A 16,103-nucleotide genomic window follows, 5' to 3' on the forward strand; every position below is an offset into this window, starting at 1 on the left:
ACCAGTAGAGCTTTAAGATAAGTAAGGGACAAATTAGTACATATCCTTCATTAACAGCTCTAAATGTAAACAGTCACAACTTTCCAATTAAAGGATACACGTGGGCTGTGTGAATTAAGAACCAAGGTCCAACTAATTGCTCTTTTCACGAAAGTCACCCTACTGGGAAACACACAGACACACACACACACAGACACACAGACACACACACACACACAGACACACAGACACACACACACACACAGACACACAGTAAAGGTATGAATAGGAAATGATATTCTATGCAAACATGTAGTAATTATCTTCTTATCCAGAAGACTTCAAGCCAAACTTAGCCAGAAGAGAGAAAGTTCATATAGTGACAGAGGGAACAATCCTAAAGGGCATGGTGGTACATGCCTATAATCCCAGTTACTCTGGAAGCCGGGTTGGATTGTGAGTTCAAGGCCAGCCCAGAGTACACAGCAAGTGATTCTAAATACATATATACCAGATGTTAACATCTATTATACATAAACAGACAGACAAGTCCAGAAATAATATTGGGTGACCAATATTTTCAATGTATCACTTTAATGGGAAATGTTGCAAAGGAACTTAAACAGCAAGAGCCTTAAATTGGGAGCTTAGACAATGCAGTCAGTCAACTAGGTGACCATTTAGACACCAATTAAACAGAAGTGCAAAGAAAAGCAAGCACACAGCAGAACAAGAACAGAACAGAACTTTAACCCCAAGGACAGCAACCCATAAGATACTCCATGATTCAGCTGAGAGCATTTACTTAGTCACAGTGGAAGGACTGACCATGAATCCAAAGTCACACCCATCTGTAGCAGAACAAGGATGCCCACAGGAAGAGTGTGTATGGGGTAGAAACAATGCATAGGGCTGGAAGGGCTCTATCTTCATCCTCCAGAGCAGAGACAGATGCTGAAAACTGAAGAAAGAGGTGCCAGACACACAAGTGTGCTAGAATCAGAGAAGAGAGACAGAACTGACCTACTGATTTAGAATGACGGCCTCAGGACAGAAGACAGGGGCTGGCAGGGTGGTGGGGGGCACTTTTTTGTTGCTTTAAATGGTAAGTACTCAGAGAGATGTCTCAGCAGCCAGGAGCACATGCTAATCTTGCAGGGGACCTGAGTTCCCTTCCCAGTGCCCACATCAGGTGGCTCCCAACTGCCTGTAACTCTAGCTTCAGAGCAATTTTATCTATCTAGCCTCCCTGCACATACCTACTCACAGGAACACACATAAACACATAATTAAAAATAAAAATTTTTTAAAAAATAAATGACAAGTACTAGAAATGGTTAGTGCTCTAAATATGTGCATAAATAGCTCTTACAAATATATAATATACATATAAAATAATATGTTAATATATAATAATCTTTTAAACAGAGCATGAAGAAAAATGAGTCCAGAACAAAGGCTCTAGAAGCATGATTTTTTTTAATATAACAGGTTTTTACAATTAAAATACAGAGAGGCAGACACATAAAACTTGGCAAACATTAAAGGATGATTTCAGCTTTTCATTTTATGTGACTAACAGGTACAAAACCAGGGCCAATGATAAAGTTACAAGGACAGAAGCTCTCTAATAAGTGGAAAAAGAGCTGCTGCTGAGACACGAAGCTGTGAGTTCTCCGTAACCTAAAGAACTTATGCAAAGCCTGAACCAAACTCATTAGTAGACATGACATAAAATTCATGGCTACCTCAGTGCTAACTTGGTTAGTCCCAGACATTGTTTGATTTCTGTAGAAAAACTCCATGTGAAACCAGGCGGTAGTGGTAAATTCCTTTAATCCTAGCACTCATGAGGCAGAGGCAGGAGGATCTCTTTGAGTTCCAGAACAGCCTGGCCTACAGAGCAAGTTCCAGGACAGTCAAGGCTACAAAGAGAAGCCCTGTCTGAGGAGCGGGGGAGGGGGGGGCACACATCCCATGCAATAACTTTCTTTGAATTAGCACAAGTCCAGTAAGAACTAGAAACTGTCCCAGGTGAAGCGTGGGCACCAGGTACACTTCCACTTCCATTTACATCACTCCTAACAATGACTAAGTCTTAACAATGTTTCCATTTGATGACCAGTCACCTAACATATCCATGCCGCCGACAGGAAAGATACAGGGTGGATGATGTAAATAGAAAGATATTTATAGGAGAGATCAGTCCAATGAAGGCCAGGGAAGCCAATTCTCTTCTGGATGTGGGAGTGAGAGTGGAGAAATGACGTCTGAATATGTTACCATGTACTATGGCTTCTCAAGGTGGGGCAAGGAGAAGGCAAAGGTGGTACAGAATTTTTTCAACTTTTCCGACTGCAGACACCTCGGGAGCACATGCTTCAGGGAGCCATCAAGGTATCTGTAATTTGTATCGTTAAGTGAGACCAACAGAGCATGGGACAACCCAACCTGGCAAGAGCTAACCATTAAGTGGCAACACCAGGAGTCTCGCCCTCTGTGACTTGTTAGCAACTAAAGAGAAACAAATGTTTCCACCTGGTCATGGCTTACTTTCTCAAGTTAAACTGTGTGTTTAAAGGGTTTAAAGTATCCCCAAACTAGAATTACACTCACTTTTAAAATGAAGTGTCCTCTTCAACTATTGTTTCCAAACCTTCCTATCAAAACCTGATTGAACTGCCTGCAACTGTCTCAAAACAGCAGCAAGGCAATAAGGCAGAAAATACACATACTCTCTGTTTGTGCGTCTGTGTGTGTGTGTGTATGTGTGTCATCCATCAGGAAAGACAAGATCACATTAACAATTCTACTCCCAAGATAAACTTCTCAGACCTAAGTTCTCAGAGTAAAACACAGCAAAGCCTAGGAGGAAATGCCACCACTGAGTCTCAAGTTTTCTAAAAAGCACTTACACAGACCCCACTCCAAGTTTTTATACACTAACCAATACGCACTTTTTAAAAATTAATTCTATTTATTGGTGAGTCCCATGGCACAGCACAACTGGAGGCCAGAAACCAATCTGCAGAAGTCTGTTCTTTCCTCGCACATGTGGCTTGCAGCATATTTTTCACACAATCAGCCCCTTTACCTGCTCTCAGTGCCCTCTCCCTAGTTAAAAACAATAAACAGCACACATCATCTCTGAGCTCACACAACAAAAATGACACATCTAAGCTACAGCCATCTCACCACCCAAACATAACAGTTCTTAATAGAAACCAAGGGACAAGATGAAGCAACAGGAGCATCCTCAGAACTAATTTGGTTTTAAACTGCTGGGTAGCACTGAGGAAGCTATGCAGAATGTTTGGACCTGTTTCATCTCTAAACTGGGGATAACTCAGGCAGCCACCTTAGATCTGAGACTACGACAGGAAATGTCTAACCTTCGATCAGCGTCCAGTGTGACTGGCAACCTGCATAACTGCCTGCTCAGTGAACTGGGCCCCGTGCACAGCTGCCTGCTCCGATTTAGTGCCTATTATGGTTTAGTTCTGAAGTGGTTCCCACAGGCTAAGCAACCTGAATCCCTGGCCCATGCTATTCTGAAAGGCTGTAGAGCCTTTCTGGCAGAGACTGGTCTTTGAGGGCGAGCCACTAGGGTGGGTCTTTGAGGGTTACAGATGACCTTGTTTCCAGGCTGAGATCTCTGCTTCTGGATACGTCAAAATGTGAAGCTGTTGCCTCACGTTTCTGGCAAAAGGGAGCTAGCTGCCCCAGGCTTTACGCCTTCCCTACAATTCTCTGTATCTCCCAAAACATCGCCCAAAATAAGCCCTTCCTCCCCAAGTCACTATCACGGTGCCTACTCCTGCCCCTTGACAACCAGCCATACTTGAAGTTCCTCCTGCTCATGGAGCAAACGTGTTCCCAAACCCATCTGTGATCTTCAGTTGATGAGAGACTGCACTAGCTGGAGGCACCAAGAATCACCTCTACTGAGGCCATTCAAAATTCGGCTCTCCTTCCTCTCCCCACTCACTCGCCCTATCCATTCCCAAGTCTGTCAATCTCAACAGCCTTCTCCCTCTGCATAAAAATTCTGAGCACCACTCAAAACATCTGTCCTGTCCCCTGCTCTATCCTTCATGCCCACATCCAGGCAGGAGAGCCTTTCTTACTTCAACTCCACAAGGTCTTCCGCTTCCTCTGGGGCCTCTGCCCTGCCTTGCATCATTGTCCCATCCGCACAGATACACTGTTGCGCTGGCCTTTAAATGCCCCGTGGCTGCTCATTTCCCGTCCATTCAAACGTGAACAGCCTCCCTGGTCAGAACTCCTTCCCATACTGAAATGCAGCAGTTCATGCCTCTCCTTGCTGGACCAAGCTACCCTTTCCACTGCTGTTCCTCCTTCGCCCTTCTCTAAGGTCTCACTCTTTCCAAACGCAGGGAGGTGAAGAGCGATCAGTGTTCAGGAAGCCAGCCGCTACACCCACCATTTCCCACTCCCCATTCCCTAAGCTCCTAGGCCCAGCTTGGCCTCTGCCTGTGGCTTTCATCCATTTCATTATAGCACAAGTCCCCCTAATACAGGGACAGTTTTGGATTCAGGGTCAGTCTTCCAAAACGCAAATCCAAGGCTGCCTTTTTAGTGGGAGTGCGGGCGAAAGGACTTTTCAGTTTACATTAACTTCTGAGTCATTTTTATCATTTGTATACTTTGATCCAAGTCCATGAAATTTTCATTTTCTTCTGGTGAAGTCTAGGTACCAGTGACCTAAGATGTCAGCCTAAATAAGTGAGCTGGTGTTGGAACGGAAATCCAAACCCATTGTCTGGCAGCTCCCACTCTTTCCAGTGCACAATGGTGCTCAATCCTCTGGTGCTAAGCGCCTCTCAGAGAAGGAACGAAAACCACGGCACAGGTCAACTGCCACTTAACCACTAAGGGAGGACTTGGTGGGCAGTGACCAAATCCAGCACACTAAAGGCAAATGGATGCTATATTTTTTTTTTAAAAAAAAAAAGGGGAAAAGTTTGGAGTCAGAGGTATAATAGTTAAGCCTGATCTCTTCAGGGCCCACAGGATAGCTCAGTGGATCCAGGAACGTGCCACCAGGCTTGATGACGCCCTGACTTCAAGTCCAGGAGCCCACAGGGTAGGGAGGACTGACTTGCACAGCTGTCTGACTCCGTAGTCATCCACCCACCCACAATAAGTAAACAAAATAAGCAAATAAGGTCATCAGGAAGCATCCCTGCACGTCAGATGACTGTACTTTACTAGAGGAGGTCAACAATTTTTAACATGGCTTTTACTGTAGGCTGTCAAGCAGTACCCCAAGAGGGTTACTCCAATTTATTCAGCAAATCGATAAAGTCTATTTGAGTCAAAACCACAGAGGCAATTAATATTATTCTGTTAACTTTTATCAAGGTCACTGGCATAGAGGGGTGCCCCTCCTTTAGCCTTAGTACTAACAAAATTGAACATTTTTACATATTAGCCATTAACTTCCACTTCCAAAACTCTATTTATTACAGAGCTGTATTTGGCACACAGAAAGAGACCACCTTCTATCGGGGATAGTCTAAACAATGTGAATCTTCATTTTCACTGCTAAAAAAAAAAAAAAAGCCAAAGTTAAGCAAGTGAAGGACAAACTAAAACAGAGCCACTGCCTGCCCCCGACTCGACCCTTCTGTCCTACCCCACACCACAGCTGTAGAGCACACAGAAAGAGGAATGCCAAAGAGGAAAACCGAATGTCAAGCAGACAGAGGTGAAGAGCACCAGGCACCACCAGATGGAAGAGCCCAGAAGAAGTAGAAAGGAAGAGTGGGAGGCTGGAATGGAAGAGGCTCTCTGAACTCTCAGAGTCCCCTGGGACCACTCCTGGAGGAATGTTAATTAACTACTTAACCATACTCCAACCTCAGAAGTTCTTTCTCTGACGCTGTCCTTTTGTCAGTCAGAGAAAGGGGCTGTGGGCGTGGAGGAGGAGAAAGAAAGGGGCTGCGGTTTGAGCAATGGCTATAGCCCTGGCTGGTGGGGAGGGGAGTCACTTTAGTGCCGCTCAAAACTAGGGACTGTAAAAGGTTTGCACTGGAGACACATGAAACAGGAAAACTAAGGAAGTGTGATTTCACAAACAGAAGAAAATGGCAGCGCTCCTAGCTCTCAGACTCCCGGGGCTACCCTGAGGCAGCAGTCCCAGCGCCATTGGGCCCTCCCACTTGTAGCTGGCTGTCCAACCTGACCTGACTTAGAGAGAAATTCTGGTTAGTCCACCAGGTGTGTCCGACCTTCTGACACTGCAACACGTGATCACCATCTATAAAGTTCACACTGGAGAAAGGCACAATTGTCACAAAAAATAAAATAAGTGAAGAACTCTGAGAATGCATTCTGTTCTGTAATTACCATTTTGTGTTGGGCCCCATTCACAGTTATCTTGGGGCGTGCAGACTGCAGACTGGACCAAACTACTAGTCTTTGCTTTCACCCTGCTAGACACTACACAGGGATGAGGATTATAGCCGCCTTCTGTAATTCCCATCCAAGGAAAACCAGTAGAGATTGTTAGGAAAGTCCATCAGGGAAGACACAGATCAGAAGTGGGGCTAAGCGAGGAAAGGCTCCACCCTGAAGACTGCAGAAGAGCTGGGTGTGGTAGCTCACACCCACCTCCAGACTCAAGGCTGAGATAAGCGGGTCTGGAGCCAGCCTGTACTACAGGTTGGAGGGAAAGAGGGGAGGAAGGGAAGGAGAGAAGAAGGGGAGAGAGGGAGGGGGGAAGGTGAGGGAGGGACAGAAGAGAGGGAATAGAAGCAAGGAGAGAAGGAGTATCCTTGCTACTTGCTCTTATGAGTCATCACCAAGTCACTGAGCAAACTCCCTGAGACCCTGCCCCCACCCCAGGACTGAACAGGAAACAATAAATTTTGTTTAATGTTTCCAGTATTTGGATTCAAGGGTTATTTGCTGTTTTCTTCTTCTGGCTGCAACACCCTAAGTGACTTGTAAGGAGGAATCTTGCTCACGTTACCACAACACTACAAAGTAAAGCATATAGTTCCGTCACTGGTGCTTAAACAGCTTGAGGCAGCCACCTCTTTCCAATTTTCCCGTCTTCTTGCTATTTTCTCTCCTTGACATTATACAAATGTACCCAGAGATAACATTTGTGCTTAACATTTTTTGGTATCTGGCAACCTTAAAAATAAGACTATGGAATAGGGAGATAGCTCAGTCACTAGGGTAAAGAGCCAAGTTCAACCCCTCAAGCCCAGTGGAAAAGCCAAGTGTGGGACTATATCCAGCAAGATAGAAGCTGATACCATGGGCTGCCTCCCCAAACAGCCTTTCCCATTAGTGAGTTCCAGGCCAGTAAGAGACCGTGTCTAACACAAAGGCAGTGTAAGGAAGAACACCAGACTGTCCACACATACGTGTGTACTCAAGCACATTAACACATACAGAAATGAGAATAAATGTCTTCTTTAAGAACTTCACTTCTAAATAAATGCCTGTCTGGTTGTGGTGAGCACCTAACAGGAGTAATAATATGGTTTTGGAACGTAAATAATTTCAGCAGTTAATCAAATGTTTGTAAAGTCTTAATCTGAACTACTACCTAAGCTGAAAATACTATGAAATTAATAATAAGCCCATACATCAAGGACAAAAAAGTTGACGTTCCCTGATTAAGTATAATAAAATATACTGGAAAACGTCACTCTCCTTTAAAAAAGAAAAAGCATGTCCTACTTCAAATAAGTAAAACAAAACAAAAATAACAAAAGAGAAGACACCATGTTTAAAAACAACATGAGCCACAGTTCACCTGAGGCTGCCTAATGATTCGCTGAAATCTGTTGAGACTTCCTCTAAAGACTTTATCCTTAAGGGAAAAAGTCCACATTGAACTTGGAAACAGGAGAGTTGGGAAAGCAGCGCATCTACACCATCAGGAGGAAGAACACACGCTTAATTTACTCAAATACTTCCCACGTACCTACATCAGTATCAGCTTAGCAGAGTCCAGCAGGAGCACACAGGGCAGACAACATCATCCCCTCATCAGCCCAGGACAGAACAAGGGTCAGCACACACTGCATGCAAAGGACCCAGACTTAATCCCAGTGCTCGTGAGCGGTAAGGTCTCCGAGAACTACTCTCCTGGACCACTGCACAATACAGCAGACAGGAAAGGTGGCTGTGGCTTAACAAAACCTGACTTTAGAGCAAAGACACCCAAATTTCATACACTTCTCATGAAACAATATTCTTTCCTGTTTGTTTGCCTCAGCCATATTTGTCTCAATCTTCTCATCAACTATGTAAACACCATTCTTGGCTTGCAAGCCATATAAACACAGGTTAGCAGGTCAGACTCTAGCCCCAGGTTACGGTAGGCAGATTCACAGTCTAGACATCAATTGTAACTAGACTTACATGCTTATGCTATTATGTGTTCCAAGAGAAAGATGCAAAGCAATGGGAAGTTTAAAGAGGAGACCTGGCCTACTTTGAAGGATCAGAAAAATCTTCCAAGAAGTGAATTTCAGGATGCAATTGAAAGTAACCAGTCCAAGGCCAGATAGAGAAAAAAGCAGGGAGCCTTCTAACAAGTGAACATGTGTGAGAAAACCCTAGAAGACGGCCTGAAGAACTCGGGACGCTGAAACACCGAGGGAGGGGAGGCTGGAAAAGAGGTGCAGAGGGGACCAGTCCATCTCGGTGGTGTTATGAGAATCTCACCTTTGGCCCCAGTCATCAGAACCACTAAATGACTTTAAGTAGGAGAGGAACACAGCCAATCAGTTTAGACTTTTCAAAGACCATTAAGGCTGCAATATGGAGAAAGAAGAGATTGAAGCCGGAAAGGACACAAGGTACTGGGTGGAGATGACGCTTAGCTAGGAGGCTGGCGGTGATCCAAGAAGGCAAGATGTGGTGACAGGCTTGGAAGAACAGAAGTCTCCCTTCATGACTCAGACCCCTAGCCCCACAACTACTGGTAGCACGCGGGGAACCAGATACACTGAGACAGGGTAAGAGGATAAATCTGGAGGGCAACTTGGGTTTTGGACATGTGAGCTAAGTATCTACACAACGTTCTAGTGTCAATCAGTCGCTGGTGATGGGTGAGAAGGGACTTGTTTCAATTTAATGATTCAGTCCGGGAACTGTCCTCACAGGCTGTAATTGAACTCACTGGAGATGAAGCTGCCCGGTCAAAGGTGATTGTCTCAATCACCGGTGGGTCTCTTCAAAACGTCGGAGCCCAGGCAGTACCACTGAACCAGTTAAACTGGACTCTCCAAGAGTGAGCCCCAGGCGTCAACAATTTTAAACGTCTCCAGTGATCCTAATGTGTAGCCAAGGTTGAGATTAATTAAGATACTAAGAAGCAACAGCAAGGGCCCCAGCCACCCCATAACCTAGTCTCGGACCTGACAACCTCATGATTCTGAGTTGGAGTTCAGCTCAACAGAACAGGAAGACGGTGGTGCTGCTTCAGGTCTAGCATCTCTTAAGAGTCTACAAACTGCAGTCCAAACCCACAAAACTGAAAGATCTCCTTTGTATTCTAATGGAGAGGGAGCATGGAATGGGGTGTGTGAACCAATTACCAGAGCAAAATATATCTGTATAGCTAATATTCTTCCCATGTCAGTAGCAATTTTAAATGGCAATGCTAACATGTCAAAAAGTATGGCCAGACCCTGCTAAGCCTGGAAGCATTCCCACTGGATAGCCCTGCTTGATCAATGATGGTCCTCTCCAACTCCTAACTGTGGAGGGTTCAAAGAGGTAAGATATTCTAACTTGGAAATTCTTTCATACAAAATTGACCCTTTTTTACAGATTGAAAAGTACACAGCAACTTTGGATTCAGGAAGAATGTGTGTGAGCACAGGGAAAGCACACAAGTCAAGAAGCAGACAATGCGGACAGGAAGTCTTAACCACTGAGTGGGTCTCTGCGTGACTCCCGACACTTTCCTAACCTCCAAGTCTCAATTTCTTCAGTTAATAACACGGAAGCAAAATCAATCTGAATTACTATGGATGTAAACACAAGACAACGACTCTGAAAATAGATAAAACAGCATATAATTTCAATACTATTTCCCAGCCAATTCTAGGTGTTTGTTTGCTGGAGGCAAGGGCATACTACATAGCCCTCAGACTGGCCTGGGAACTCCTCTCATGGTCACTAAACTTGCAGGAATTCTCCAGGCTTCTGAGTGCTTGGATCACAGGCCTGGCCACCAATGCAGCCTGACTTACTTATTTTTTTGCATGACCATTTTCGCTCCTCAAATGAAGTTTACTTCCCAGAGCACGTTTTTAATTGAACGACTTTGTCTCTGTCAGTGATTCCACTAATCCTGCAATTTCATTTTTATCACCTGACTTCGAATTCAACAGAGACAACATGAATACAGCATTAGAAAATTGCTGTAAGTCACTCAGATGGTAACGGGAAAATGACTCCTGTTTGTCACTCTCCAAAGACAGCGGCATGGCTAAGAAATGGCAATTAAATGTGTCACCCTCAATTTAAAGGGCTTGGGACAAGACGGTGCCCAAGGGTCTTCTAAAGTGAGGCCCATGAAGCAGAGAAAACTCCTCCTTTCTTTCCAGTTCTGAGGTTAGAGGCTTGAGAAATCCCTCGCATCCAAAGCACTGCTGTCAGAAATAATGATCCATCCATTAGCGACAAAGGCTTACAGAAAGTTGCTAAGCAATCTTTCACACACTCCCCTCATTTACACTGGCTTGTCAATGGGAAAGGACATTTAATAAATTTGAAGATTTACAAGTGAACTTTGAAGTTTAACATTACAAGAATAGGAACTAACTCAGGTTACAGCAGCAATGAATTCTGGAGAGATGGGAACAAACTGTAAGAGTCTTAGGGAGAAGTAGTGTTGTAAAAAGAAACTCCACATTATCTTTGATGCTTCCTTCAAACAGACTTACAGGCAAAGGGTATCATGCACTGACTTGTTTAGAGCAATTTCCAACTATGCAGAATAGTTACTAATTAAGGCAGAGAAAAATCACCCAAAAGTTCTGCAAGAGCTGTGTTAATATGTACCTATTACATATTAATATATGCATATTAAATATATATGTATAATGTGCATATATGTACCTATTACTGTACATACTATTTTATAATTTACTCCCTTAGCTGTGAAATACCATCAAAGAATATGACATTTTAAATTTCATTCTTAAAGCAGGACAATTATTTTGAGAGGAAATTATGATACCCAGATATGGCAAAGGGATACAACAGCATCAGAACTACAGAGATCAAAGGTCAGAAGACCATAAACTCTTTTATAAGCATCTACAACAAAGAGATGAGGAGGGGAAATAAATTATACTTCAACACCCAACCCCAGCAAGAAAATAAAACGTACTTTACATACACTAATAAAGTCTAGCTTCAAAGTTACTGGTGATCCTCTAAGTAGGACATTGTGATAGACTATATACAGGGTGTCATCAGAGCTTGTAGGCAAGCCTTAAGATGTTACAGTCGCTGCACCAACTAAAAGAAAAACACACTGAGTCAGGTGTCAGGAGAAAAGGGAAAAACTTCCTCCACTTTACAAGTGGTGTTATTGATAGAACAGTAATAAATGTGAGAGAGGGAGGTAAACTTTAACAAAAGTTGGGGTTTGAGTTCAGCAGAAGATAGTCTGGTGGGGTTAGATCACCAAACCATGGAAATGACACTGGTCAGGGCTGGGAGTTCATAATCCGTGACTTGCTGGCCAAATGTTCAAATGTGAGTATGCACTCCATTCAATAGCCACAGCTGAGTTACTCTGTACAGTAAGACACTGTAGTAACTAGAAAGCTAGGAAAACAAAAGCAGTTTCTACACTCAAGAAATTCCCAACAGAAAGCAGAACCAAACATAGTCTGCCTAAAAATATATTCATGACCCTTAAAATCAGCTCAGTAATGTGCAGTACTGCGTCTAGAGAACATTTAAAGTTGTGCCCATTTTATCTCAACACAACACACTAAATACAAGAGCATCCCAAATGCCTGATGTGTCTGAGCTGAGTGTTAAAAAGCCAGATTGAGAACACTTCATATATGAAGAATGATGCCCAAAAATCCTAAAATGAGAAGAAAGAACATGATGACAAGTCCCTGTACAAAAAAACCTGCCCTCGTGCTCCACTGAACACTTTAAGTCTCTAAAGCTGAAGTCAAAGGCATGTTAACAACTGCTGATTGGCTACAGAAATCCCCAAGGTGGTAAAAAATGAATCCCCTCAGACAGGAATCTTGTCTGGAGAACGTGGCACGCAGAAAACAGTGCCTCTGGGAGGAGGAAAGAGGAAGAGAAGGTATGTGTCTGCATTCTGCACCACCACCACTACAACCCACAGCAAGACAACCACATGACCATTACCCATTTTAAGTGGAGTTCTGGCGCAGAACCTGTCCCTCCCAAATTATCTTTCATGCACTGAACAAGCCACCCATAAACTATCAATACTTTCCTGTCTTAAAGGCATTTCCCCACCAAATGAGCATGCACAGCAAGCCTATTCCAGAAAAAAGGCAATGTGAAAAAAAATCTTTTTTTGAAAACTATATTTAAATATTAGATGAACAATGCATAATTATTAATAGATGTGCCCCCTGCCCCTAAATTCCTAACCGGTCGAAAGGTATGTTTCTCCACACCTCTATGTGCTAATCCGAGAGCCCTGATCCAGCCTTCCTTAACACCAGACACAAGGCTTTTCTTTGCTACCCTAACTGAATAGGAAGGTTTAACTACTTAACTAAACGACTCAGCCTAAGAACTGGACAAACAGGATGAATACCTAATAAGCCATCAACGTCCTTCTCTTAATTCTAGTCGTTTCTGTGACAGATCTCAGATTTTTCAGAACAAGTATGCAGGTTATTTAAAACTGAGTTATATATAGTCACTTAGCAGCAAACACTTCTGTGTCACAGACGCTACATCCCTAGAGGAATTTTCCCCCCAAACTAGCGTTTTTTCTATGCCAAAAACCAGCCAGCCTTTATTTCTACAAGCAAACGCACCCCCCCACACACACCCAAAGAAAAAAAACAAACAAATCAGACTACTGTTAAATTCTACGCTAATGAAACTGTGGAGAAGCATCCCAGGCGTTGTCAGAGCCTATTTTTCATACACCACCACCAGACAGTTTAATGCAGTATTCCTGATTGCTTTTTATCGTATTTGTAAATACACTCACTAATCCACTAAATTAGGTAATTTACAAACAGGTCCTCTCAGTTATTAGTGGCCAGCAGTCAAGTTCTATTACATCTGATCCTTACACAGTTGTCCAAACATTTCCACCCAGGTTAGAGGCTCTGATCGGAAAGGGAGAAGGCGGCTAGCGAAATTTGAATGGGGGCAGGGTGGCAGCTGGGAGAAATCTCTGCATCTCAGCCCTCAGCGACAACATCCAGCCAGTGCCCACAGAAAAACTAAATTCGGCACCTCTTCCTCCTGTTACACTGGCAACAAAGAGGGAGTTTCCGTAACGCTCCGGTCACCCACCAGGTGCCCAATCTCCTTCCCAGCCCAATCCCCGCGCTCCCGCAGGGCCCTCAGTGCGCCGAGAGGCCGCGGTGCCCAGGGTCAAGGCACAGAGGGGGGGATGGGGTGGAGAGTGAGGGGGTGGGATCTGTGGAATGGGCCCCGGAAGGGCACGGGGACCCACTGAAGCACCTGATCCTGGCCGAGGGGACCGCAGGCCAGGGGAAATGGGCAGTTTATTAAATGGAGCCAAAACTGGAATAAGGTGGAAGAGAGGTGAAGAGCCCAAGCTGGGGTGCACCTTCTGGGGACACGGAAAACAGTGTGTGAATGACGGGGGATCTCAGCAAAGCTGGGGAGCAGGCAGGCGGGCCCCAAGACGAGGGAAGGGGACGTCTCCTGGGGCAGAGCGGGCGCCCAGGGGCGCCTCTACCTGCAGGCAGGCGGGACGGGCGGCTCAGGTGCGAAAGCGGGGGAGGGAGCGCAGCGGGCAGCGGGGGCCGCGCACGGGCGCAGGGGATCGGCGGGGACCGGAGGGGCGCAGGGCACCGCAGGGGCGCCCAAGGCACCGCTCGGCAGGCAGGCGCGCAAGGCGCGGGGTGGCATCCGGGCCGGCGGCCGGGAGGCGGGAGCCCCTCACCTGCGCGGCGGAGGCGGAGCTGCAGCAGCCCATGGCGGGGCCGGAGGAGCCCGGAGGCGGCGCCGGGCGCGCAGCTACGCCCCGGAGCCCCTCGGCATGCGAGCCGCCGGGCGCCCGGGGAGGGCGCGGCCTGGCCCCGCACGACTCGGCGGCGACGGCAGCGACGGCGACGGCGGCGAGAAGTCAGGAGGCGGCGCGGTTCGGGGCAGGCGCCGGCCACATCCCCCGGCGGTGGTAGCGGCGGCGGCGGCTGCGCGGCTCCGGCTCCGCTCCTGCTGCTGCAGCTGCTCCCCAGCGGAAAGGGGCGGGCGGCGGCGGCGGCACCTCCCCCTGGCCCCCGCCTCCCACCACCCGCGCCCAGTCCCTCTCCCGCTCCCTCTCCCGGGCTGCAGCCGCCGCCTCCTCCTCGGCGCCGCCGCGCGCGTCTCCCATCAGACTCCCCGCCCCCAGTGCAGCGCCGCGCCGCGCGGACGGCGGGGCCACGGCAGCCAGAACGAGGCCGGGCCCTTGGGCGCGCGCCGGAGCCTGCGCGGCGCCGGGCCCATTTCGCGGTGGCACCGAGGCCGCCGTTCTGCCTCGGGGCGAGAGGGCGTCTGAGGCCAGAGCTCCCAAGGACCCGGCGGGGCCGCAGCCCACAGGCAGCCGACTTGCTTCCCGACCCGCGAGGCACGCGGAGGGTCCCCGGGGTTGCTCCCTCTCCAGGTTGGGCACGCCACCGGGGTCGCTGACCCGAAGCTTTTTAGGGCTCTGGTGGATGCTTATTTTTACCCAGAAGGAAGCGTGCATGCTAAACCTTCCGTGGAGAGGGAATGGGTGATGGAAAACGAGAAGGGTAAAAAGTCATCTGTTGCTCCTGTCCCCATTTTGCTGGTGTGGAAACTAAGCCTTGAAAGAGGCCTACAACGACAACACCCAAGTGGAAATTGTAGTAAAAGAGCCAGAAATGGGAGGGGAAGGTAGTACTTCAGGCCCTCAAGCAAAGCCATTTTAGATCTTGAGTAAACTTTGTTACACATGGTAGCGCATGCACACACATACACACATCAATTCATATTTAAAATATTTACCGAGATACTATATTACATTCCAGAAATTTATTAACACTAAAACTAAATAGGCGATAAAAAGCAAAGTTGCTATTCTCTTACAAAAAAAAAAAAAAAAAAAACAACAAACCTGTATTAATACGCGCTCAGGTAGCAACAAGTTAGAATAGACATGCACAACCTTTAAGAAATTCCAAGGCTTTAAAGTCTTTGGAAAGAGTGAAGCGAGAGCAGTTTAGAAATGGCGAGAAGAAACAAGGTCAACAGTCACAGCATCGTGCCTGTCTCCAACACTCGCCCAAACCTTCACGTCTCGTTTCATAGTGTCCAAGTGTCTCAAAGGCAGCCGAAGGTTTGTTTGCAAAGATAGAAGGGAGCAAGCGAGACACCAGAAGTGCTGCCTTGACGGATTTCAAGGTGACTCAAAGTCAAGGGGGAAGAAAATGAGCACCGAAGTTGACTGTCTGTGCGTGGAAAGAAGAAATATAAAGGGGGGGGGACCAAAAGAGAGAGAAAAGGGGGATGGGGATCTAAAAAGGAGAATTTCCTAGTTGGTTTGTTGCATTACCGCTTCCTGGGTCTGTGAGTATAGATGACTCGTTCCTCCAAACCTCATGTTCCTCTGTGAAGTCCTGATAGCAGACAGGGATGGCTGCAAAGTGTTCTTAAGATTAAATAATGTGGCGAAGCAGCTGATAGGTCAGCGAATAAGCACACAGCAAGAACTACATTGGGTCCTTGAATTTTCTGCAGTTTGACCTGAGGCTCTTCCATAGGCATGGGAGGGGTGAATGAAGTGTTCCCTAATGGTAACCATTGGGTCATTAGCTCGCAGCGAAGAAATAAAACTGTTCATAAACTCCACAGTAAGACTGTAAACTCCCTGAGAACAAGGGCAAGTCTTTTCTTCTTTGTATCTC

The 16,103-nt window shown here is 46.3% G+C and overlaps 1 protein-coding gene across 4 annotated transcripts in view; it reads right to left on the minus strand.

The window, feature by feature from the left end:
- Slc44a1 (solute carrier family 44 member 1) overlaps nt 1-15,841 on the minus strand; it is a 168,823-nt gene extending 152,982 nt beyond the window's left edge. For 2 of the 4 annotated variants that reach the window (XM_048420511.3, XM_048420510.3), the window contains exon 1: nt 15,752-15,837. In XM_048420511.3, coding sequence (XP_048276468.3) covers nt 15,752-15,799 — 48 coding nt within the window. In that variant the 5' untranslated portion in view covers nt 15,800-15,837. Of the gene's footprint in view, nt 1-14,137; nt 14,405-15,751 lie in introns of those variants that run through there. The other 2 variants (XM_048420509.3, XM_085677155.2) reach the window with 2 other exon arrangements.
- Between the last annotated feature and the right edge of the window lie 262 nt (nt 15,842-16,103).

Source organism: Myodes glareolus, chromosome 16, assembly GCF_982192425.1.
Source record: "Myodes glareolus chromosome 16, mMyoGla1.1, whole genome shotgun sequence".
In the NCBI taxonomy this organism is placed as follows: Eukaryota; Metazoa; Chordata; class Mammalia; order Rodentia; family Cricetidae; genus Myodes; species Myodes glareolus.